The following is a 27,605-nucleotide window of genomic DNA, read 5'->3' as shown; positions in this document are numbered from 1 at the left end:
TCTTCCTTGGCAACATTCCGTTCTAGTACTCTCCTGATTTACCCCACCACAATCTGATCTACTTCTTCCTTGACAACATTCTGCTCTAGTACCTCCTTATTTACCACAATCTGATCTACTTCTTCCCGTGGCAACATTCTGTTCCTGAGTACCTCTTTATTTACCACAATCTGATCTACTTCTTCCTTGACAACATTCTGCCCTAGGTACCTCTATATTTACCACAATCTGATCTACTTCTTTTTGGCAACATTCTGTTCTACTACCTCTATATTTACCACAATCTGATCTACTTCTTCCTTTTCAACATTCTGCTCTTCTACCTCCGTATTTACCACAATCTGATCTACTTCTTCATTTTCAACATTCTGTTCTACTACCCCTTTATTTACCACAATCTGATCTACCTCTTCCTTTTCAACATTCTCTAGTACTTCCTTATTTACTCACAATCTGATCTACTTCTTCCTTTTCAACATTCTCTCTAGTACTTCCCTGTTTACTACAATTTGTTCTTTTACCACCAAATGTTCATCTTCCTTCTGTTCTACAAACTCATCGTCATCTTCCTGACATTCTTCAGTCCAATCTTCATCAATGTACTGTTCTTCATCAATGTACACCTGTTCTTCATCTACTACTTCTGTCTTGTTGTGTCCATCAGCTTGTTCTATTTCTTCGCCCTGTTCACCTGTTCCTAAGCTTTCTTCAGGAGTCACAACCTTTCTTCTCTTCCTGCCATTCTTTCCTGGAGCTGGCTCTTGTTCCTTATCCATCTTTTCAGAAGGATCGGTGCGCACAAATCAGCCTTTAAGTGTAATTTAGTCATTGTCTTTGTAAAATGTCCAATTCTAGTATCCATTGAACCAGATATGTTCTGATTTCCAATCTTTTTGGCCCATGGCACATTTTTCTTAGCTTTTGCAACAATTTTACACTGTAAACCTGTATGGATTGGAGCCATATTTCCTCCAGGTTTACTGGACAGACAAGCTCTTGCCTCACTAGGAGACAGATAAACTGGCTTTCGTTTATATACAAAGGTGCTGGTGTCTGTTCCTTATCCTTTTGTTAAACTTTGGTTCATAATCAATACACTTCTTTCCTTTAATTCTTTTTGGACAACAAAATTCTATTGGATTCCTTATTCCCACAATTTGCCTGTAAAGATACTCATTCACTTCATCACGACATATGTACCCTTGGTTTCAGAATCATGTTAGTGAGAGAAGCTTTTCGGCTACTTCCCATTTCACTTTCTGTTATGAATACTCCATTTGGCATGTTCCAATGCGATTACTGTGGTTGGTGGATTCTCTACACTGCGCTCTGCCGACTGAAGGTGAATTAAACACTGTACTGGCTCTCTCCATCTTTCTCTCCCAAGTCTAAACTGGTCATCAATACTTGATGTTTCCTCTGTTAGATTTCATCCCTGTGTCCATCTTCACTTCGTGATCTTCATCTACAATCAAGTTGTAAATACAAATAACAATTCTGTTACTCTAACAAGTAATTAAATCCCTTTTTAACAAAAATTTACAATACAAAATCTGTAAAGATAACAACATGTATTATAAGTCATATATTACATGGGTGGGTTATAAGTTATATATTACATGGGTGGGTAAGGCGTTTATGATCATGTTGATTCCAAAATGTACTGATATTTATTACTGTTTGTTTTGCTACTAATTTTCCAACTATATGGCAGCAGTCTGTAAATATGTAAGCTTTATGTAAACAGAAAATAAGTACTTTTGAAAACAATATGGCAGAGGAAATTGTAAATACAGCCTAAGGTAAAACATGCAAAGAGTTGAGGAAGTCGTCAAGACGGATTGTAACACTACCAGCCTACAAACAAACATCACCCCAGATAAGTGGCATAAACACTTGTTAACCTCTTCCACCCTCTAACAGATTGCACACAGTTTGATATACATGTACGAATGTTTCTTGAAAATCATGATGTTGTTAATTGTGTGAACAATGCAGAGATTGTGACAATATCTTAGATGACAAACATCTCAAATGATGACATTTTGAATGCAGATAAGAATCTGAAAAGTGGTAAATCTCTTGGGGCTGATGTTATTCTATATAAACGTCTTTTCAAAGAGATTCTCAACGCTGGTAATTTTTCAGATTCTTTGAACCTTGGTCTTATTGTTCTGTTACATAAAGCGGGAGATAGAGAGGATCCCAATAACAACTTGATATAATTAGCAAAGAATTCACAAGTATTCTAAATGCACGTATAAAACTTTACACAGGATATAATTTCTGGGTCTCAAGCAGGGTTTAGAGAGACTACAGTACTGTTGACCAAATATTTGTATTAAATTCCATTATCCACAAGTACATAAGGAAAAGCGTGGAAAAATTTATAGTATTTTAGAGTTGATTTATAAAAAGCTTTTGATATGTTGACAGATACTGCGCTCCTATATATACCTGTGTAGTAGGCCATTTCTTCCCGGTCAAAACTTTCCCCGGCAGAATTTGGCCTAGGCCAAACTTTCCCTGGGGAAGTTTTGTCCTAGGATATTCTTACCCCCACCTTGGAAGTTTTGTCCCTAGGATATTCTTACCCTGGGAAAGTTTGGGCTAGGCTAAAGCCCCCCAAGTTTCTCCCTTGTTCAAACTAGGATATTTTGTCCGTAAAGGGGCAGATTCTGGCCCAGCTTGGCCACTGCTTCCCCACCCTTGTTCTTACATCAAAGGGAGATTCTGGCCTAGCTAGAATACTTCTTCCCACTCTTGTTCTTATATCAAAGGGAGATTCTGGCCTAGCTAGGCTACTTCTTCCCCACCTTGTTCTTATATCAAAGCGAGGGAGATTCTGGCCCTCTGGCCTAGCTAGGATGCTTCTTCCCCACTCTTGTTCTTATATCAAAGGGATTCTGGCCTAGCTATTTCTTCCCCACCCTTGCTCTTATATCAAAAGGGAGATTCTGGCTCAGCTAGGCTACTTCTTCCCCACCCTTGCTCTTATATCAAGGGGGAGATTCTGGCTTGGCTTAGGATGCTTCTTCCCCACCCTTTTGTTCTGAAATCAAAGTGTGGAGATTCTGGCCCTAGCTAGGATACTTCTTCCCCACTCTTGTTCTTATATCAAAAGGGGGAGATTCTGGCCTAGCTAGGCTACTTCTTCCCCACCCTTGTTCTTATATCAAAAGGGGGAGATTCTGGCCTAGCTAGGCTACTTCTTCCCCACCCTTGTTCTTATATCAAAAGGGGGATATTCTGGCCTAGCTAGGCTACTTCTTTCCTACCCTTGCCTTTATATCAAAAGGGGAAGAACAAGTTATTATAAACATCAAACCGAAAGTAGTTTTGACTCACACACCGAACAAGGCAGTTTTAGCCGAATATGGGAGATACCTTTTACATGTAAATTATATGACACAAGTTGTTTTAGTTCTGTATGCACTCTCGACCTGACACACACGTCCACTCGTATGATGTGTTAAAATGTTTAGAGCGACAATGGAGATAATAACTGGGCTTCGCAGTAATGATCAATATTATTTCAACATGGCTTTGCTTATGTATGGATATATCAAAGTTGGAAACTAGGGGAATTGTTTTAAATCTTTTCAAACAACGTTGTAAAGACATGTACTACCAAGAATGGACACAAGACAAAAAGAAACTCAAAATCATTACATATATATTCTGCCTTTATATCTGATACTGTTCGAATTGTACTTGATTCCACTCTCTCTTACGTTAAATCAGAGCAGAGTCTTAACAAAATTCAGATGCGGCTCCACCAATTCGAAAATAGTTTCCTATAGAAGATCTAAAGACAATGACATTAGTGTAGCTATGTGCGATTATTGTAAAAGTGTACTAGAGTGAGTGAGTGAGTTGAGTTTAACGCAGCACTCAGCAATATTCCAGCTATATGGCGGCGGTCTGTAAATAATCGAGTCTGGACCAGACAATCCAGTGATCAACAGCATGAGCATCGATCTGCGCAATTGGGAACCGATGACATGTGTCAACCAAGTCGGCGAGCCTGACCACCCGATCCTGTTAGTCGCCTCTTACGACAAGCATAGTCGAAAAGTGTACTAGAAGATGAGTATGATGTGTAAAAATGTCCTTTTTATGCAGCGATAAGAACTCACTACATACCAAGTACCTATATTATGAACCCAAATAAACAAAAAATTGTACATCTTCTAAATACTAAGAACCATAATATGATACTCCGTCTAGCATTTTTTGTAAACAAAATCATGTCCAGGTGCTCTTAAAAAGTTTAATCTAAGTTGTCATTTTGTACTATTGGCCTCATGGCCACATTTATGAAATAAACCTGTCTGTCTGTAGTTTTGACATAAATTTTGGTAATTTTATTTTGCCAATTGAGTAGAAGTCATTTTATTCTGACATTTTGCAAACAATCTTGGAAATCAGCTTCAGCTACGTGTTCATAATTTTCTTTCATCTTTCCGTTGAATAGTTATCGAGATGAAACCTGATTAAGCACAATAAGTACAACTTGATCTTAATCTATCAGATAGACAGCCATGTTAAACCTGATTGGTATGTCTAATATATCTTGTTTAAATGGTTGCAGTTTTCTTAACAATCATGGGAAAATTGAATCGAAATTATGTGTATGTAAATCACCATGAAGCTGATTTCGAACTTTCACTCACTGCACGTCACTGTAATATAAGAGTAATAATTACCATCATATGACATGAGGGGGTCATACTTAGGAGGACCAACTCTCGCTCTTCCTGCAGAGGCCATATTTGTTTTGTGTTCACAAGGTGTACTTCTTTCTCTCCCTGAAACATCCACAATTGACTCGTGTTCAGAAGGTCTATGTCTTTGTCTCACTTCGACAGCCAAACATGAATGACATTTAGGAGGTCTGTCTCTTGGTAATATGAATACACAATGCCATTTAGAAAGTTGTCAATTATCATGCTTGGTATATTTCGGTCTCTTTGGGATAACACTGTCTCAGTAAAGGACAGATTGTAGTACTTTTATTGGGTTAAGTCCCATCTGGGATTTAAACCCGCACCCTCAGAGTCTGGCTCCTAACTGTCAGCACACAAAGTGAGCCGACTAACCCACTCAGCCATCGCGGCTTCCACAATTACACAGGTGGTTGAGTGGGTCAGGTTAGTCAGCTGACAACTATTAGACAACTGTACTTTACTGAGAAAGTGTAATCCCAAATATAACATCTCTTATGTTTACAATACATCATGATATATATACTCGAAGTTAAACCAACATGATTGACATAATTCTCATCAAAAAGAGAGTGATACATAATCCACTAGGTATTAAACCTATTCATAGAATTGCTATTATGATTAATTGTCTGTTCACTTTTATATGTAATTTGATGCTCCCTCTTAAAATGCTGAAAGTCAGGAACCTTGCATCTATATGCAAAATACTTGGGCAGGATTAGGAAAAGATCAAATACAGAGTCAGTGATAATGTTCTCTTTACATCGCATAATAACCAGTTCATGTTATAAGTTCAAGTTATGTATATGAATTCATTCTAAAAGATGGGATATAATTTCTCTATGTTCATTTCATAATGAGTGAGTGATTGAGTTTTAGTTTTATGCTGCTTTAGAAATATTCCAACAATATCACACCAGAAATGGGCTTCATACAATATGCCCATGTGAGGAATTGAACCCAGATCTTCAGCGTGACAAGTGAACACTTAAACCACTAGGATACCCCACCGCCTCCTGTTTCACTATGAGCAGCCTTCCCAATCCTGAACCTTGATAATATACAAGAAGATATTAGTTGTTAATATTCTGTGCAAAATTCTGTACTGGAACCACCTTAACTTTGTTTCTTTTTGCTTAGAAAATAAATGAAGAACCAAATATGTTTGCCCACTTAGACATTGAAACTTCAACATTTAGGATGTTATAACAAACTTTCTTAACAGAGCATATCAACTGTTTCCATGGAGATGCCTCCATGCCATTTGCCATTTCTTTTTGACAATGTTCAAAAGTTTCAAGTATTTTTGAATTGATATTGTAATTCAATAATACTCTTGAAAGGAAGTGTTCAGATTAGACATATTATAATCTCATCATGGTCTATACACTCTCCAAGTTCCTTTACAATACCACAAATTTGTCACACACCTTTATTGAACAAGTTTTTTCTGTAAACAACTTTTTTATCCACTGATATTTTCTGGATGGGCACATGCAGGTAGGCATCCTGAAGGTCGAGACTGGCCAACCAAACCCCGGGCGTAAGCTTGGCTCGTAGCTGTCCCAGGGACACCATGCGGAAGTGAGGCGGTTCCGAAGATAAAGGTGGTTGAAAACTGCCATGTTGTGAATCATGCGTTACTTTCACTGAGTCCTTCTTGGGAACCAGGAAGATGGGTGAGTAGAGTCCCGGGACTGTTGGGGGTCTAGCACTGTCTCTATAGCTTGTTTGCATAGCAGAGTGTGAATGCTGTCTGCTAGCAGTAACTGTTGGTCTGGAGCATACACCTGCAGCGCCCACTGGGGCGTTGTAGTCAGAGGCGGCGACATTACGGCGATTGGCAGCTTGTAACCGGGTCTTGAGAATGTTGGTCACAAACGGGTCTTCCAGGATTATCTAGTTGGGCCAGAAGATCCCCAGTCTCCCGCCTACTGGAATAGGGACGAACCGCACGGCTGGGGCGGGAGGTCACAGTCGTGTTGGGTCAAAACTTCAGCGACGGAGTAAGGGTGCTTCCCCTACCTTGCCGGGCGTCGAAGGGGGTCCCGGGGCGCTCCTGCTGGCGGCACTGAAAAACTGGTTCGATCTGCCACGGCCACGCCCTTGTAGGCGACCTGCCACGAAGGCCGAGCTCAAGGTTTTCAACGTGAACACAGAAACCTCAGTATTGGTAAGCTCTGCGTGTTCCTTATAAACCTCCGAATCCTGTCATCAAAGAGGAAATGAGATGCAAAAGGGTCTCTTAACAGCTTCCTTTAAACTCTTCCTGCCAAGAACAGGGCTCAAGGAATCCCATCCGCCTAACAACTGTCGTCATGGCCAAATCCGTCCCGAGGTGTGCCAGCAAATCATGTAACATCTTACCCTGCCATTGAAACAGGGTGGTAAGATGTTCTAACCTTGATGTGTTGTCTTCCGTCAGATCCCCAACCTGCAGCCCGAGGGTTGTCGAGGCCAACGCTGAAAACAGGCTTCAACATCCGGCTTTGAGAGCTCTGCATCAATAGCCAACATCTTGGAGTCCTGCACTTAAGATGCCTGTGGGGAACCCGATAAGCGCTTGAGGGATTCATCATGAGCCGCCTCAATCAGCGAAATCCAAACTATGTATCTTATAGTCCCCTTTATGCTGACTTAGGGCTTAATAGTAGTATTAAGAGACAGTGTAGCAAAGTCAGCGTCCAAAGAAGCCACAGCATCGCCACCATCAGGTGAGGTGGCGGGAGGAGTAACTCAGGAGAAGACCGAATAGCTCGGGTTGGCTGATCCTGAAGAGGGAGAAGGACAATCCGGCAGTCTGTCGGCAATCCATTCGAACACAGCAGAGGGGGAGGTAAGTGCCCCCATCATCATCCTCTTTGCAACATCGCCTCGTTATAATCGGGAGAAAAGTAGCGTTCCTCAGTGTCCTCCCAGGACATGGTAGGTGTATTAAACCGTTGACCAAAAGCAGCAGGCGTTGGGCGCTCAGATGACAACTGAGAAGCAGCACTAAAAGTAACTGTAGGGGAACGTGGTTCGTCACGGCGAGCGGTGAACAGGAGGTGACCTTGAACGGGACCGACGATATCGCCTCCCACGCATCGGTGACCGTGAACGCCTCTCCCTATCATTGGAATGTCTGGGAGAGGGAGACCTTGATGCAGACCGACGACGGCGATGAGAAAAAGCAGAACTATGACGGGGACTCCTAGACCAATGATGCTGACGAGAAGACCGGGAACGAGATCACCGAGAACGACGGGAGCTCTCGGCGTCCTGACGTCGGGAACGCTCTTCCCATAACTGACGCTGTAATTCCTCCTCTCTAGACACAGTAGCCTTCCTGGGGATACGATAGACTGCAAAAGGCGTCAGCGTTGGCGCTGGCGTCGGCAAGGGCATAGGCGTCGGCAAAGGTGTTGGCATAGGCGCCGGCATCGGGGGAGGCGCTGATTGATGCAATAAGCTAGCAACAGTAGAACAGGTCCACAGGCTTCGGTGCAGGGACAATGCTAGGCAGCGGCGCTGGAACGGTGCTAGCTTGGACACCAACAGCTGCAGGCAAGAGGAGCATCCGAAGCAGCTTCTGTACCTCCGGATGAGACAAGGCGTCCGGCTGAGATAAGTCAACACAGGCGTCAGACGGCGCTTGGCTTCAGGCATCAGCATACGCGGCGCAGGGGTAGTCGGCTTATCTATCAAAGGAGAGGAGTGTCCATGCGGCATTCGAAGAAGAGAAGACCGAGAGTCCACAGAAGAAACAGGAGAAGACATCTTCCTCTTCCATTGCGACAAGCATTTCTTCTTGGCGCTGATGTAAGCCTTGAAAGCTGCGACGCACAGCGGTGTGCAGAAATGAAAACGCTCGGCAAGGGAACAGGCAACTGTAGCTAAGTCTGGGCACCAGGGGTGGGGATCCTTGTGCCATTTGTGCCAAATATTTTGTCATGATTAAAAAGTTTGATTTTGTTGTGTTTTTGCTTTATAAATCAAGCATCCACTCGATTATAATAAGTAGTTTTCTTGTTAAAAATACCTTCTTGCAATATATTGTGCATCGCAATATATCGCAGTATGAAAATTCTCTGCTATACCCACCCCAAGTAATCAAACAGGATTTTATATCATTAGCCAGTTTTGTATATTACGTCCAAAACTGAGGAAAGAAAGAGATTTCAAGTCAGTCAAAGGTTTTAGCAAAAGACGCAGTAGCATTCCAGGGATATTATTTGATTCTGTGTACAGGAGAGTATCATACAAAACTCATACACTGTCCTCTATATCTGTTGGCCATAAAAAAAACAGTTCAATCCTCATTAGTGAGGAAAGGAAGAACAAAGAACCTTTTCCAGTTTTTCAGCAATGCAATGAAGCTGGTGAGTAAACAACATCAAGACAGTATGTAGGTCTCCAATTGTGACAATACGTTTAGGCTTATCTCCCTTTGGTAAACATGTGCCTGACAAGTCAAAATGTTTGTGCGACTGGGAGTTCGCTAATCTTAAATGGACGATAAGAGATCTTAAAATAAGGTATCACAAAACTAATACTAATACTGAAGATTAAAATTAAAACAAAAAATTCACCAATAAACATGTCTTTGGATACTTGTACTTGACACAGCAATACTTACTTCTTCCTTTGTGACCCACAGACAGGTGAATCTCATCTTCCTCTTCGTCAGTTCTGGATGAGGTCTCTGACAGGTCTATCGTTTCAGCAGGCTTTTTCTGGGCATTAAGAATATAGATTGATGGCATCATGTCTACCTTCTCATTTCTTAAGTCATCTCTTGAAGTTTGTGTTTCCATCACTTCAATTACTGATTTTGCAGCTTCTTTGGTGGCAGAAGATACAAGCATTGATGTAGGTTGAGTAGAACTTGATACAGTTGTAACTGTGAAATTTCTATTCTGGTCAGTTGAAATACAACCTTTCCTTATGTCTCTTCTTGGGATTGCTTGTAGTGTCATCACTCCACCTGCCAGTCCACCGAACTTCTGGGTTATGTCTATCTTCTCACTTCCTATTCCACTTTCTGCAGTAATATCTAGTTCCATCGCTTCAGCTAATGGTTTGGCAAACTGTTTATGGGAAGTAGAAATAAAACTGAATCCCTGACGATTACCTGGTTGCCTCACACCAGGCGCTGGTCCGTCTTCTCTTTTACGAGCACACAGAATAAAACGTGATGAAGTCACTTGAGGATTCTCTCCGTCTAATCCCTGACTATTACATGGTTGCCTCACTCCTGGTGCTGGTTCAGCTAACTTTTTCTGTGCGCACAGAATAAAACGTGATGAATGGACTGCAGCCTCCTCTAGGGCACTCATTTTCTTCCTGTCATCCTCTATGGCGGGTTGATCATCTTTATCTATGTATTAACAAAACATAAATGACATGGTAATAACAAATAGACTTATCATTACATTTAAAGGTCACATAAACCTTAGGGGGTACAAATACATAAATCACTAACTGGCATCGTTATAAATGAAACCCCGTCATTAAAACTACTCATTTCGACCTTTAATTGACTTAAATCAACCTTTTTGACAACAGTGCACAATTCTCAACCGCGAACGAAATTTCAACCAATCAGAGCGGCGCGCCTCTGTGACGTCATATGAAGAATAGCTTTGAGGGCCGATGCAGAATTCATCTACATTTTAGGGGTTAAATAATCTTGTTTACAGGCTTGTATAAACCTGAAATCGTGACAATTGTTGTGGAAAATGAAAGCTATATGTTCTCACAATCTACTGTCATTTAATTTTGTCTCCTGCTTTGCCTAGTTTCCGAGTTAAAACTTGTTTTCATAGACGATTCTGTCAAAATCGATTGGTGTCGTTAGGCACTATTTGTATAAAGACTGATCCAAATTGATCCCATTTCTGTGTTTTTTTTTACCTCGATATTTAATCATGTCATGTAAAAATCTGTTTGTATTCTCAAAACAGTGTCAGACCATAAGTTTTCACATGCAATACAGCAATTAATACCCCCTTGTTGTAACCCGTGTTAGGTGGTATAAACCTACACATGTTATTTGTCATTATTCACTTGATGGTCAGTTAATGAATTTATAACAGGTATAATTAGTGGTAACACACTTAGATTACCCGACAAAGGTTCCCATTTGGCATTTCTTGTGTCTGGAGTAAATATTCAACATTATAAACATCGATCAAAGGATTAACCGATAACACGCTGATTGATTAATTACTTTTATCTTACACAGCGGAATTGTCAAAAGGTAGTGTTTATGCATGTAGATTTACTAATCTATACTGAATACACTCTGTCGTGGTTAGTGTGTTCATGCGTAAAATCAACGTCCTTCTTTCAAAGGATTAACCCGGCAATACATTGATTGATTGCCCATTATTGGCTAACTAAATTACTGTTTTTAAAGAAAGGCGGACATTATGCAATTAGTTGCCAGGTGTGTTATCTTGGGTGACCAATGAGACTATACACCAATACCTGAAAAGATTTATCACTTTTTCAGAGTATATTAAACTGTTAAGACACATCATTTGGAACAGTTTTGTGGATATTGATGGATACATTCCTCGAACAAGGTAATGGCCTGATATTGTTCCTATAACTTTAATCTGTTTTAATTTTAATATTTGCATTTTGTTTTTATTCATTTGTCGTAGCATTCAACAGAATCATTGTTTTCGCCGTGAAGTGTAATGAGACAGACAACATGCACTAGGGTGTGTGTGCGAATTATGATTCACATTGGCAAACTATAAAATGTCTAGATATTACAGTTCTGTTATAAATTCACTACAAGTATCAGCAGATCGTCAGCTTTTTATTAAGTTTCAAAATGCATACAAGTATGATAATAAACTAATTAGGATTATAAGACCAAACATAAAGACGCACATTGACTAGTATCTACATACTGGTGAGTGGACATTAACCATGGGAATGTAGCAAGAAATTTATCGCGCAGAATTGTGACTTCGACCCCCACCTCGCTTCCGTGGAAGAAATCGTTATGTTATAAGTTGTGTCATGCAAAATCTGTTTGGTTATGATTCAAATACATATTTAACTACGAGTAGAAAGTAGTCTTGATTTTCTAACTTGATGAAAACAAACTATAATCTCTTTAATTCTAACAGATTTTTTTATTTTAAAAATGGCGCCCCTATCGGAACATCCATCCAGTCTGAGGATAAATGGTATTTAGGTTTGTTTTCACGAGTTCTAAAATCAAAACTACTTTCTACTGGTAGTAAAATATGTATTTTATTGATGGCCAATAGGATTTTGCATGACATAGCGTATAACATAACAATTTCTCTCGTGGCAGTGGGTGTCAATATAATACTACTTACAATATTATTGTTACTTCGACCACAACCTCGCTTCCGAGGAAGAAATCGTTATGTTACAAGTTGTGTCATGGAAAATCTTTATGGTCATCAATCATATGCATATTTTACTACAACTAATAAGTAGTTTTGATTTTTAACTTCCATTGAAGCCGATCTGAACACAAGTAAGATATCGTTTCAGGCTTCCACAACGCCGCCGCGCACTCACAAACATAACCCATTTAGCACAATTAGCGGGTCCTGTGGAAATCTGTGCATGGGGACACCATCGCCTACGACCCTAGGAGCAATTGACGACAAAGCAACTTATTGACATGTAAAATGCGTTGATGTCGAGAAATCATCAAAATGATGAGCGTGCTACACATTTTCTATACAACTAACTGTAAATCGTTCCTCATATGATGTCACTGCAGTGGTCTGGCGACAGAGTTACGTAACCTGTCTGTGGTTTCGTTGGCGGGCGAGAGGGAAGCAGGCGACTTTTTGGCCACTTTTTGGCCACTTTTAATCGCTCGGTATTAATTAACCACAAGTTTTTAAAGAAAAAATTTGGTGTTCCGCATAAGACTAACCACAAATCTTTCATATGTAATCATTAAAAGAGTAACAAAAAACAAAGTTTATTGGTTCTTTAACACTTCCACAGAGTGCTATAAATTCAGTGTCATCAGCATACGGAAAAATTACATATTTTCTTTCATTTATTTGTAAGCCATATTTTTTTATTCTTTTGCAACCAACCAAGCAAGAATTTCAACACACAGTATGACAGTGCATGGAGATAATGAATACAACCCAAAAAAGGACCGTTTGTCATTAGTAATTATGTCAAAGGCTTTAGCAAAAACAGCACATAGTAGCATTCCTGGGTTATTATTTGATTCTGTGTACAGGAAGGTTCAGAGGGTACAGGGGGTACTAAACACGATTCATACATTGTCTTCTATATCTGCGAGCCAAAAAAACAGGTTGATCATTATTAGTGACAAATGGAAGAACCATTTTCAGTCTTTCAGCAATGCAAGAAGAAGCAAGTGTGTAATCAACATTAAGAAGGGATATACACAAATGGCAATACACTTCCTAACACCAACAAGTCACCTGCAGCCCCTAGGCGCTGGGATTATCCATCAATCAAGGCTTACTACAGGAGACATCAGCTCACTCAGCTTGTTGATTGCATAGAAAAGGTCCTACCTCAAAGGTCCTCTCACTATCCTAACTGGTTATAATGATTGCCTGACAAAAGACCCGCAGGACCGAAGCCCCTCGGACAAAAGCACTTTTGGGCAAAAGCTCCAGACATCTCAGACAAAAGCCCCATATGATAATTTATATGACTGCAATGCGTTGGGTAGAATCTGACCAGGTTTACCATTGGAAGTTAAAGCTTGTTCCTTGAGTTTGGTGCGGAACTTCACTGCTTCTACTGCTGTTGGGTCTGCAGGGTGATTGTGCTCACTTGTCAGCCGTGGGTTCTCCATCTAAAAATTAACAAGAAGACAAAGTCATCAAATACTCTACATGATTATGTCTACGAGTTATGATTATGTCAAATATTTAGGTGTGTACATAGAAAAGTGGAAGGAGAGTATTGAAAGGTTTTTAAAGTTCTGCTTCAGAAAGGAGCACTATCACCTATTTCAGTCTATGTCAAACTTGTTGCCACGGAAACGCCAAAAATATTTTATTCAGAATTCCAAAACTACCAAAAGGCACCAGTACACCACCAGATCTATCTATGTGCCAAGTTTGGTAAAGAAATAGTGAATGGTTTTAGAGTTCAGCTCCGGAAAAGTGTACTACCACCAATTTCATGCTAAGTCAAACTTGTTGCCACGGAAAGGCCAAAAATATTTTATTCAGAATTCCAAAACTACCAAAAGGCACCAGTACACCACCAGATCTATCTATGTGCCAATTTTAGTGAAAAAATATTGAACGGTTTTAGAGTTCTGCTCCGGAAAAGAGCACTACCACCAATTTCAGGCTAAGTCAACTTGTTGCCACGGAAACGCCAAAAATATTTTATTCAGAATTCCAAAACTACCAAAAGGCACCAGTACACCACCAGATCTATCTATGTGCCAAGTTTGGTGAAGAAATATTGAACGGTTTTAGAGTTCAGCTCCGGAAAAGAGCACAACCACCAATTTCAGGCTAAGTCAAACTTGTTGCCATGGAAAGGCCAAAAATATTTTATTTAGAATTCCAAAACTACCTAAAGGCACCAGTACACCACCAGATCTATCTATGTGCCAAGTTTGGTGAAGAAATATTGAACGGTTTTAGAGTTCTGCTCCGGAAAAGAGCACAACCACCAATTTCAGGCTAAGTCAAACTTGTTGCCATGGAAATGCCAAAAATATTTTACTCAGAATTCCAAAACTACCTAAAGGCACCAGTACACCACCAGATCTATCTATGTGCCAAGTTTGGTGAAGAAATAGTGAACGGTTTTAGAGTTCTGATCCGGAAAACACAAATGTGCACGGACGGACGGACCATTTTAATACCCCCTGCAAAACGTGTTGCGGGGGATAATTACATATTATATCAATATTATTAATAAAAGACATAATTAAGGTCATTAATATGAATATTTTATATGTTTATAATTATGTGAAAAAGTGTATACAGCACTGTAACCTTAAGTCGTGGATAACCTTGATTCGTGGATCGCGGTAATTATCATGCCAGCTCGTCAATTAAGTCTCATATGACGTCATGACTGACTGACTGAGTTTAGTTTTACGCCGCTTTTAGCAATATTCCAGCAATATCACAGCGGGGGACACCAGAAATGGGCTTAACACATTGTGCCCATGTGGGGAATCGAACCCGGGTCTTCGGCGTGACGAGCCAACGCTTTAACCACTAGGCTACCCCACCGCCCTATGACGTCATGAAGCGGTACTGTTGATGTACATACAATGCCATGCCTCGCTGACAAAAAAAAAAAAATCCGAATCTCTGCATTACGATAAATCTAATTGTCCGGCATTGAGATAAATAGCCCCAGATCAATAATGCCACTATTACCAAATTTTATTTTTACAAAATGTCAAGTAAAAAAGATACCGTTAGCTCAAACTTTCTCACTTCTCGTTGTCTGCTTTCCTTCGTGTCAATACTTACTGCAGTGGGGGCTAGAATGCAATTTACCGGGCACAGCCCTCACTGCTCGCTGAGGGGCAATTATCGCCAGTGCTGTCTCGTAATTACTCTGTCTCCCTTCTTTTGCATCTATAGAGTCAAACAACCCTTTCCAATCCTTAGGGTTAGGGTATGGCACCCTTCATGATCCCAGGGTTAGGGTTTAGGGGTAGGCACCCTTTACGATCCTTAGGGTTAGGCACCCTTTACGATCCTTAGGGTTAGGCACCCTTGACGATCCTTAGGGTTAGGGTTAGGGAACCTTTACGATCCTCAGGGTTTAGGGTTAGCACCCTTTCCGATCCTTAGGGTTAGGGTTTTGGGTAAGAGTATGACACTCTGTCCGATCCTTAGGGTTAGAGTTGGGAGAGGGGTAGGGTTAGGGACCCTTTCCAACTCTTATTTAGGGTTTGACTTTACCTTAGGGCAGTATGATCCTATCATATCCAATTGAAACACATTTCAATCCATCAGGTACTCGTCAGTCTAAGAAATAATGGCGAGAAAAACAAGAGTCATCAGAAGATGACATATCCCCCCGGCCCCCACATCTTTGAAAGAACAAATCATCTGACAGTTACTTAAAGTCCAGCTTGATTTTAGACTAAGTGCAAATCGTTTCCATGGAAATCATGAAAAAAATAAATGACAAAAATCTGCAAATAGCAAAAGGCACCACTTCAAGATCTGACTCACATATCTGCCAAGTTTTGCTGAAAGATATTAAGAAGTTTTCCAGTTGTGCTCCGGAAACGAAACCCACCCCTTCCTTTTGAGACTAAGTCCGAATCATTTCCAGGGAAACCGAGACAATAATAAGTCACAAATATCTGCAAATAGCAAAAGGCACCACTTTGGGATCTGCCTCACATATCTGCCAAGTTTTGCTGAAAGATATTGAGAAGTTTTCGAGTTGTGCTCCGGAAACGAAGCCCACCCCTCACTTTTGGGACTAAGTCTGAATCGTTTCCATGGAAACCGGGAAAAATAAAAATGCCAAAAATCTGCAAATAGCAAAAGGCACAACTGTAGGATCTGTTTGATATATCTACCAAGTTTTGTTGAAAAATATTGAACGGTTCTTGAGTTATGCTCCGGAAACGAAAGCAATCCTTATATTTTGAGACTAAGTCCAAAATGTTTCCATGGAAACCGGGAAAAATAAAAATGACAAAAATCTGCAAATACCAAAAGGCACCACTCATGGTTCTGTTTGATATATCTACCAACTTTTGTTGAAAAATATAGAACGGTTCTTGAGTTATGCTCCGGAAACGAAGCCCACCCCTCACTTTTGGGACTAAGTCTGAATCGTTTCCATGGAAACCGGGAAAAATAAAAATGCCAAAAATCTGCAAATAGCAGAAGGCACAACATTAGGATGTGTTTGATATATCTACCAAGTTTTGTTGAAAAATATTGAACGGTTCTTGAGTTATGTCTTGAGCGAAGCAAGCAATCCTTATTTTTGAGACTAAGTCCAAAATGTTTCCCATGGAAACCGGGAAAATAAAAATGACAAAATCTGCAAATAGCAAAAGGCACCACTCATGGTTCTGTTTGATATATCTACCAACTTTGTTGAAAAATATTATACTGGTTCTTGAGTTATGCTCCGAGCTTGAAGCCCACCCCTCACTTTTGGGACTTAGTCGGAATTGTTTCCATGGAAACCGGAAAAATAAAAATGCCAAAAATCTGTAAATGGGCCAGCAAAAGGCACCACTTTAGGATCTGTTTGATATATCTACCAAGTTTTGTTGAAAAATATTGAATGGTTCTTGAGTTATGCTCCGGAAACGAAGCCCACCCTTCTTTAAGACTAAGTCCAAAACGTTTCCATGGAAACCGAGAAAAATAAAAATGACAATTATCTGTAAAGAGCAAAAGGCACCACCTTAGGTTATGTTTGACATATCTACCAATTTTGGTTAAAAAATATCGAACGGTCTTTGAGTTATGGTCCGGAAACAAAATGATTACGGACGGACGGACGGACGGACGAGGCGACGACTATATCCCACCGCATTATATGCCGGTGGGATAAAAATGAATGGGGAGGGTGTGGCACAGTACAGCGGAAGCGCGAGAGATGTTACAAACCATTGCGCGTGCACAGTGGTTTGTTTTCATTTCCAGCACTTCCGCCTCACTTCTGTGCAAATGACCCGTTAAACGAGCACACATTAACTGTGATGGTGCTCGTGTTCCCGAGGTACAGCGTCCGCCAATTACGTCACTTATTAACAAAGTCAGTAATCCGACGAAGTGCAGTACCCCCCGCAGTGGGGTATTAGGTAACCGACTATGTAATCCATGAAACAAGGTGACGTCAAATTTTGTGGCCACACTAATAGGTGATGATTGCAAATGGCTTCTGTAAACAAACGTTCCATTCATGAGTGGAATATTAGGCATTTTCAATTTGCTGAATCAATGAATAAAATAATCAGTGCGTATACAATATAAAATCATGCATTTAAAAAAGGAATTTTGCCGCACTTCCCTTATATCCACGAATCAAGGCTACGCGAGTGTAGATATTTTAAAGTTAACCTTGCGTAATCGATATTCGCGCACCTAACACGTTTTCGGCACGGCATGCCAAATTAACAAGCCACTGAAAATCAACAATTATACAAACCTTTATAAAATGTTTATAAAAACATAAGTTTCAGCCTTTGACACTTCGCTATCGTAGCGGGACGAAGCCATCATGCCCACTACGGTATCAAGGTCAGTTGTGCACTACGTCATCAATATTCCTGATAGCTAAAATCCGGACTAACAGAATGGCTAATAGTTAATGTCAGCAGCTGATAACGATGTAACATTGAAGTTCATGTCTCACAATGCTGATAAGAAAGTTTTGTCAAGAAATGTTCAAAATTTGTCTACTTTTATCTATCTAACAATAATAATAAACAAAACACTTTTAAACAAGTAAAAGTTCCTGTAATCTTGAACGAAAGTTAAAAAACATTCTTCATCACTTCGGAGACATTTACTGAATAAACACAACATAGTTTCGTAATTCATTAATTATAACTATTTGATTTCATCTTACAAAGTCGTCATAATTGCTTTTCTTGGTAACTTTTCATGAAAATTTGTTGTAAAGTTATAAGGGATGTGTCTGAAAGGGGTTTCCATACTTCTTTTTCCTGGGCCACACCCCACCTACTGGGGTCATGACCTTTTAGCGTTACCAGTTACCAATGCAGATGACCGGTAGTAGTATAAACAATAGGGGTACGAGATATTTATCAAATAAAGTTTTTATCAGGCCCTTATCTCTTTCCGCTAGTGTGCATACCACATTTTGTTCGCCCCCAAAACTTCCTGGTAACTATGACTGCAAACCAACACTTTCCTGGTCACGTGACACTATTGTGATCACTCAACAGGGAGGTAAGTGTTAAATATTTTGAATCGCTACTTCTTGGGTGGGGGTAACATTGTGTCAAGTGAGGTATGATCAATAATTCCTCTCTGGCCTAAAACCTCTCGAGGCCCATCTTTCAAACAGTACAAGTTCGGGTTCGTCGGCTTTCATGTCCACTTTATCTATGTTGTAAGTTTTGACTGACCATGTCGGGTCGGCTGGCTCGCTCGAAGTGTCTCCTTCGAAGTTCTCCCGGCTGGTAGAGGTACCTCCACGAGAACCCAGTTGGGTATTTGTTTCTCTTTTTCCACGACATGCGATGGTGCAGCTGCTTCAGCGTTCACTGATTTCAATTTAATAGCGTCTTTTTATCGGTGAGACGAGTGATTTCGTTGATTGATAGCCGACACCACTTTGAAGTGACATTATATATACCGTGATATATCAGTAGATAAGCCCTGACCCATAGCTTGACCCTTGAAATGAGTGTCAAAATGGTATGTTTCGTATTATGTCCGACCCCAGCGAAGAAGTCGCGTCCAACTCACACCACTAGACATCTGGCAGTCGGATGTAAAACGCATTACTGCGACCCCACGCTATGGCCAACTCACACCACAAGACATCTGGCAGTTGGATGTAAAACGTAAGTATGTTTAGAGTGAAAATAGTATCTAATAAAGATCATACTGACCATTATTCTAGAAACCTGTGTTTGTTTTCTTTCTTATAATCCCAACGATCACTGTTTGTATGCATCAACAACAAAGGCGCCATTTTGTGAAGTCGGTGCATGTAGAAATATGAACCCATGAGAAAAGTACCCACAGTAAATAAAACTGAAGTCATTTTTCATTCAAAACACTATATTACACATACAGCTTTCCACAATAATACAGAATGAATACAGTGATGAAAAATAATTTGTACATTCATTGAACATTCACATCTACCGGTAATTTATATATATCGTCCGCTGTGAAACCATCGAACTCTGTGTTATTGTCTTCTCCAGCCAGTGCCTGCCAGGTCAATTCATCTGTGTTGTCATCATAATAGTCATCTAAGTTTTCACATCCAAGGACGCCATCTTCATCAGCTCTAGGATCATTGGTGATAAAATCTTCAAACAGGGCCTCGATCCTCTGATCCATCCATTGCATTCGAATGCCACACTTTAGGAATGATTTTGAAACCATGTCCTTTGGGATCTCATCCCAGGATTCCTTCACCCATTTGGCAAATTCAGGAGAGGCTCTCCTCATGGCGCTTGATTTCATGAAGGTATGATCCCCATCCATCATCCATTCAGCCCACTTCTTGCGAATGTTCATCTTAAAGGGTTTATCGAGTGAAGCGCCTAGTGGCTGTAAGAGCGATGCAACCATGCAGGTATAACCGCCAGGTATAACCCTGGTGTGTTTTATTGTCTACCAATCTCTTTTCACAGACGCCGCACAAATGGGCCCGAACATGTCCCATACCAGGAGCAACTTGCATCCTCTGAGGCTACCTGGTCTTGCACACCACACATCCTCGATCCATCTGTTAACCAACGCCATCCATCCATCCCTTTGGGATCTACGGCCACAATAACCCGGTCGGAATCTGTCCTTTCGGCATTGTTTTCCTTTGAATACTATCATGGGTTTAAGTTTGGTGCCATCCGCCATACATGCCAGCACTACCGTGAAAATGTTGCTTTTCATTTCCAGTAGTTTCTGCTTTACAGAAATTGTCTTTGATCCTTTCTTTACATCCACGGTCTTATAGCCTGGCATATCAAAGTTCAGCGGCGCTTTGGGTCCATGTTTCCAATTTGTGATAGATCGTAGTTGATCGCCTTCCGCTCTTTAATCACTTAATGCGGAATAAATCCACCTTAGTATTCACCTGATCCGAAGTTTCTGGGCAATATGTGTCCTCTGCCTTAGTACCAGATTTCTCCTGTTCATGGAAATGTGAACACCATGTTGAAGACGCTTTAAATGGCGGTAAGGCAAACTGCATCCCATTTAATAGTGCCTTTTCTTTCTCAGTTGCTCACTTGCTTCCTCATTATTGTCAAATTCGCAGTAGCAGCACTATTGTTGGTTGTCTATCTCGCTTGTCGCTATCATCCACCACCAATATTTGTTTGAGCAGTTCCTTGCACTCCATTTTATAATGTAACAAACGATTTTTAATTCTAATAAAATAATATCCAATGCACGTGAAACAGCGAGATGAGAATTTCCAAAGTCGACATTTAATCTCAAACTATAAACTTTCATTTGCTAAGAATTTGCTAGAATTTGCTGAACTAAAACACTTGACAAAACACGGGTTACCGGTTTTCAACACACGAAGTTTGGCGGTTTCGCTTCAGCGAGCTGTTTTTTCACTTGTTCCCCGCTTCTAGTTTGCTAGGAATCACGCCGCTTTCTCTCAAGCATTCCTCGAACGTAATCCCTGTCCTTGCAGTGAAATAAGGCTACCCATCGCTACTCCTGTTCCTGAGGTTTTCCAACAATGAGTTGAATTTCTGCTTAGCACTCCAAACGCTTCGCTTTGGCGTTAATCGGCCAGAAAACGCTTAAATACGCACAGCATGTCTCTTTTTTGTGATCTCTTTTATTAGCTGCAGTCGCCCAGGATGAACAGCGTCAACTCCCTTTAAATTTGTTGTGATAAGCTTTCAAGAAATCCTGCAGACGTGTCCCCGGATCGACTTTGTGCACGTCCGGGTCTGTCATCACCCAAGATCTCTCTGTGTACATTTTGTTGATGTGTAAAGTAAGGCAAATAATAACGATGTTATCGAACATCGCCCCGAGATAGTATCCTTCCAGAATGTTCAACACAAAACGGTCTTCCAACAGCCCGCCTGACCAGGCAATTCCATTAGCGCAGATCTTGAGGCAAATCAATAGATGGCTTGCAATTTAATCTTCCATTGTGTATATTAAGTTGCACGCCCATAATCACGCATAAATATATTGTTTGATTTGCCTTTGTTTGGGGATTTTTGGTGATTTGATGGTTATCCCTCGCTGCCGCTATCGACGCCGGGCGTCCGCTACCATGCAACCAATCATCGCCCTGTGGATCGTGATAGTCCAACCACAGCGCATACTTGGTGGTCAGGTAATCCCTCTAATCTGCACGGGTTCTTTCACGCTATTGGTTTTTCATCTCATCCCACTGCTGGTGTGTGCCCTCATACCTTGGCTGAACAGTTGGTTGGACACGCCCTCGATGTTTACTTCCACTTTCGTGGATTTCGCTTGAAAACCTTTCGCCGCCTATTCAAACGGTTCAGAATCCTCCACAGGAACGCATCAAGATGCCTTTCATCGACGCCCGCACGCTCAATTTGATTATCTACAGCTGTCGCGCCGTCCTGTAATGATCGCTCGGGTGCCGCAGGACTCGGGCGACAGGATGGACAGCTTTCCCGGTACTGGTTTTGAACCTGTCGGGCCAGCTCCGGCTCGCTATCATGTTGAACTCCAGCGAGATGTTGTCGATGGCGGCAACCATTATTTCAGCATCCCGCTTTATGCACGCATCACTTTGCTGTAGTTGTTAAACGTGGAGTTCAGATTCCAACCGACGCCCAGCGCTGCCTGGTAAAACGGGTGCATGTCCCGCGGAGCAACTTGAAGTCGAAGCGCACGCGAAACCGTTCCCCCGATACTCTTCGGGCGCATGGCTTTTTCGTCCGCCAGGATTTTGTTGAGCTGATCTTATGCGGAAGACGCACTCGACGCCATCCGAAGTCGCATTTACTGATACCTTTGATACACATCATTATAACGCTCACCCTGGCTTTCCCATAGATCTATATATACAGTAAAACACATCGCTGTCGCCTATACCAACACCTTCGCTGCCGCTGATTTTGATGGTGGTTTTCTTTTGATGATGGTACGGCCGATATTCCACACGATGAAGTTCACGCTTGTCGCTGTCGGAAGTCAATGCCATGTTAAACGCCAGTCCGAACCGCGGACGGAACGATAAGGTCATTCTCGCCCAGGTTGGGGAATCGAACCAACAGCGTTTGGTTTTGGTTTTGGTTTGGTTTTTGCTCGGATTATTGGTGATAGCCACAGACTGACGCTTTGACACCAAGAGGCTCTCTTAATCTTCTAAAAGGATCTAGCTTTTTCCTCAGATAGACATTATATATTTATATAAATATATACATTTAATATAATTAATATAAGGGACAATATCGAAATGACCGATTTCACAGACCCTCAGCTGGACACCTCGTTCATGGGCAATACCGTTAGCAACAAACTTTTAAAGCAGACCGTAAATATATATCACAATGCATTGAGACGAGATAAGAATTACGCGAACCGTTGGGACGAGACTATTCCAAATTTGAAATTGGCAACAACAGGGCGCTGCAATTGAGAGGTCGATCTCACGAGAAATCCACTCGCCTTGTTGACACTCGCCAATCGCTGTTGGGGGAATCAACTGATCCGCAACGAATTAAACATGCGAAATTACAGTGGCGCACAGCCCAAATTTTTTCACAGAAGGTCGTTCAAGATCTGCAAAAGACTCGAACTGAACTCGGTGCCATGGAGCTTCTGCGCTGGCCCTGGCAGTCCCTTTACCCACGCATGCCGAACGCTGCTTTGAGCTGCCGAAAGCACGCCCACATGTACGCCTCAATAGAATTGTTCAATCTGATGACAATTCAGCACAAGTAAACCCTTCGGGCGTCCAGCATGACCATTTTCCAATCGGCCCGCTGGTCTCTGCTCAAACCTCCAAACGCTGTAATCCTTTGCTGTCGCCGAAAGGCATGTAATCGCTGCTCGTCTTGACGTGAATGATACGAATTTGTAACCCCAATCTTTCACTTCAGCTGTTTGCTGGCTTTCGCTTAGAGGCATGTTGTGAACGATGGGAATGCCAAAACCGTGGTTCCCACCTCGCAAATGCCAATTGCCTGGCTCGGATGGATTTCAATTCGGTAAAATCATGGCTTTTTCATCATAATGGATTGTTTACTGCATCCCACCCTTTGTCCTGTGGAAGCTGAGCTGATTTCTTTGACGATACGCCTTATCTGAAAGTACACGGAAACATAAACACAGCCCGGATCACGCCGAAAGTGTCGTGTCGCCAACGCCAAGCCACACCTAGCTGTAGCGCACTACACGGCGTAAATTGAATTGATTTTTAGCCAGGAACCGGCCAATGAAACCCTGTAATTTTAAACACATCAATAAACTGTGCTCTGAAATGTAAACCGCATCGACCCACGGGTCTTCATATGTGTGGAAATCTATATCCATTTTAGGGTAAAAACACTCCCGCCATTCTACATTTTAAAATTATTATATAATGGGTATATATACTTTAATATGTATGTGACACTTCCAGAAATAATGAGTGGTGAGTCCGCTTAACTGATGCACGCGATCGATAACACGCCAGGTCAACTCGGGTCGCGACTCTGCGATATCACCTACCGCCCGCGAATGGACCAACATCAACAGCAGCAACAACAACATAACCACATAACCGCACGGCTACTACAGCAGTGTGTGCTCGCCAGCAATGAACACTTCGAACCCGGTGGAGTCGAACTCAAAATTAACGACTCGAACGCCACGGGCCGTGGTTAACTAACAACGGAAGAAACGCCTTGAGACTCCAGCCGCCGCTGGCGGTGAACACTTGGGTTGCCGCCGAAGCAAAAATACCTCGACAAACACCGGCCACAGGCATGGGATTACCCGACCTAGTTCCATACCGCTGAACTGTGCATTCATCTCGACCAGCTGAGCACTACAGACAGATAAAACATTCAAGGTGTGAATGCCCTTCTAATTACGCTGTTGAGAGCAGTACCAGTGAAAACGAAAAAGTACAACGACGGCAGAACCTAATCGCGGTTCACCACGGCAGTAAGCATACAAGAAATTAACACAAGGTACCATCTCTGAATTAAAAATGTGTATTTTAGATATTAAAAACATCCCATTAATATAGGGTACCTCAGCATAACGCTGCACATACAATAATGACTAGCTTGCGTCATGGTCCAGGAACTTGATTAAGAAAAATGTGCCAACCTAGCCGAGATTCGACCTCGGGACACTGGTGGATTTGACGAACCAGGAATAGATCGGTAAACTGTACCTTTGCAACTGAAAAATAACATTTACAACGCTATTGAAGTCCCCGGCTTCTACGTGGATCCGGCAGTAACTTTAACCCGATATCGCCAATGACCGCAGGAGCCGCAAGAACAGCAACACTCTCGGTATGGTCTAGTCCGCGAATCGACGAGGACCTAATGGACATTTATACCCAGCCGCCGGGTGGCAAACTGTTCGACCTAGACGACGCCGCTGTTACAGGTCATTGGCTCCTCTCTCTGCAAAGCAAGTTTATGCGCTCTGCTGTATATTTTGGATAGATTCTTTAATACAAATGCATAAAATCGGTGATTTACAATGTGATTAGGTTGTCTGACAAAACATCCACTCTGCACAGTTTGAGATCGACTGGAAGTCATTGGATGAAGAGATATTTACAAAAAGCCTCGAGGGGGCTGTATTTTGGACCAAGATGTGCTCTATTGATGTCTCAGGGATTTTCTTTGCATAAAATCTAAGCCTTATAAGCCTCAAATACATTGATAAGAAATTAACTAAACCAATTAAATTTTATCTTATTATATATAATACAATAATATTGCGGATGGGACTGTACCCAGTCGTGAAGTAGCAAAACACTGAAACCTGTAGACGGATTTCGCTTGAACACAGTTATGTGAGATAAAACGCCAACTCAGAAGAATTCATCGCGACATGGCATACAGCATGTAAGAAATACCATAGAGTTTATAATTTCGTGGATGGGGTTGATACCTCCTTATGCAGCAGCCAGTATGGATGATTAGGTGCGTAGGTTGTCGTTATTACACCACCATCGAGCCACACCTATAGTGCTAGGCATTGAAATAACAGCTGGGGTAGTCAGGGTTGGTGGATTGGTGCTTAAGTTTGTATCTCGTGAAATTACATCGTAGCATTGAAACATCTAATTTTAAATTAGAATTCTAGCCAAGCAAAGTTGGGAAACACAATAGCCGATCATATTTCAACGGCACTCAATGGAGTAAAAACCCCGTGGATGAGTTTCGCTGGTAACTGAATTCACAACTCATCACAAATGAAACAAGAATTTGGAACAAGCCCTAACAGCACAACAGACCAGAACAAGGGATACAACAAGCCCAACAAGCTTTCATTACTTAAAACCAAATAAACTTATAGGAGATTCACATTAAATTATTTCGCCAGATCAACATTATATAGGTTGATATGAAACAACATAGCCGAAAGGATCACAAGTGAAACATGCCATGAGTGTTGGCTTCAGGTCATATGACAGGGAAAGCCTAAAATAATGCGTAGGCGCATTAATTCAGCTGAAAGAGATAAGTACCCGATAAAAGCTTTATTTAATAAATAAAGCTTTACAGCAGCTTTTGTCAGACTTTATCTCGCACTCCTAGTATAGGCGGTATACTACGCAGATGGGTGCTGTCATGAACGAAAAACTATTTTAGGCTCATTTTCCTCTCAATGATTTTGCATTAGTGCAGAAGCATTAAATGTTAGCTAGAAAAACTTTTTGATAAAACTCATTTGAAGCTTTTTGATTTCAAATCGCGACAGCAGGAATAATAAGACGACTTCATGTTTACAAACACAAACTCTGACATGACTTCATGTAGTAGTGACCGCATGAACCCGAAATGATAGGTGCAATGCAAAATAGATGTCCTCAAATTTACATTACAAGTGAGTCTGGTAATTCTCGCCAACGTCCGCACTTCATGCGCTGCAAAAGAGTATTCCTCGCATCGAAGGTAAACATCGCCTGCTACCACATTTACGCTTGAAATCGGACATTTCTATTAAAGGGACTGGCTTTCAATCACTAAAGATAAGTAAATTACAGTAATTGACAGATAAATTGACAGTTTTATGAAAATTGCTTTTTAGTGAGTGAGTAGTTTTACGCGACTCAGCAATATTCCAGTTCATTATCTTTCATACTTCGTTTAATATGATTTAAACACTCTTCCTTACATTGATGAAGTGATTTTGAAAATAATGTGGCCCTAATAATGCAACCGTTAAAATCTTATAGCTTCAGGAATAAAACTTATATTTCTAGGTAAATGTGATGCATACCAGTATGTTTAGTCACAAAAAATAGAGAGACGTTAGTTGCAGTGTTGTTGATCGATGCCCAGGTGCGCGGAATTACCGGATTTGCACAGATTATAGGAACATTGAACTAGGCCTCGTTTAGCATCAACATTCCCTGCATTATATAGAAGGTGTTAATACTGGGGCCTAGTTTACCGATTTGACCTGCAAATGCGCCTGTACAGGATATTTAGATACAGAAACTTACCTCCAATGTGGTTCTAAGCTTTCCATTACATGCCGAATGCTGTCCTCCCTGGAACACTCGCAATGGAAACATTACGGCAATCTTCTGAAGTGTACATAAAGCCACCGGCGCCAGTTTAACACGACCTCTGTTTACTTTTTTAGCCCCATTTTCACTGGTGGTCAATTTTCAGCAACATATATCTATGGATACCGTTGTTTCGCTACGCCCTGACAATATGATCATTACATGGCGACATCAGCTCAAACACCTTGTTTATTGCATAGAAAATGCCGTACCCTCACGCGTCCTTTTAACTATCCTTCCTGGTTATACATCGTTGTCACCGGTTTCACCAAATAATATATAAAGCATAAGACCAAACCGGAAATAATAACTATCCACTCTCCTACCCAGAGTTCCATGAGGCCAGCCAGTTAGCATTAAGCTGGTTCCCGGCTCCCTTTGCGCGTTTAACGTTCGACAAAGCTAGATCGGGCCCAGCTTAGAAGTGTCGCATATCGCTTTGGCGAATTTTTAGCGATATGCGAGACGGGGCCC

General features: G+C 41.3%; 1 protein-coding gene across 1 annotated transcript; it reads right to left on the bottom strand.

Annotated features, from left to right (window-relative positions):
• Positions 1 to 1,400: 1,400 nt before the first annotated feature.
• On the bottom strand, positions 1,401 to 27,137 carry LOC124275044. Its single transcript, XM_046710518.1, has 5 exons — positions 27,066 to 27,137; positions 13,452 to 13,560; positions 9,349 to 10,089; positions 4,710 to 4,811; positions 1,401 to 1,465 (listed from the first exon to the last, which is right to left on the bottom strand). Exons 1-5 carry the CDS (start codon positions 27,135 to 27,137, stop codon positions 1,401 to 1,403), a joined length of 1,089 nt encoding a protein of 362 aa, XP_046566474.1.
• Between the last annotated feature and the right edge of the window lie 468 nt (positions 27,138 to 27,605).

The sequence above is a fragment of the Haliotis rubra genome, unplaced genomic scaffold (assembly GCF_003918875.1).
Source record: "Haliotis rubra isolate DU_JTF1 unplaced genomic scaffold, ASM391887v1 Scf1978, whole genome shotgun sequence".
Taxonomy (NCBI): Eukaryota; Metazoa; Mollusca; class Gastropoda; order Lepetellida; family Haliotidae; genus Haliotis; species Haliotis rubra.
The sequence above is the reverse complement of the archived record's forward strand: the minus strand, read 5'-3'. Positions and strand labels throughout refer to the sequence as shown.

What these genes read in the sequence shown, in the direction of transcription:
- LOC124275044 (XM_046710518.1), bottom strand. Translation starts at nt 27,137, where the DNA reads ATGTTTCCATTGCGAGTGTTCCAGGGAGGACAGCATTCGGCATGTAAT. An exon ending in TGTGGGTCACAAAGGAAGAA is followed by an intron (nt 4,812 to 9,348) that starts GTAAGTATTGCT and finishes TGGATGTTTCAG; the next exon opens with GGAGAGAAAGAAGTACACCT. An exon ending in CCCCCTCATGTCATATGATG is followed by an intron (nt 1,466 to 4,709) that starts GTAATTATTACT and finishes ACTTGATTGTAG; the next exon opens with ATGAAGATCACGAAGTGAAG.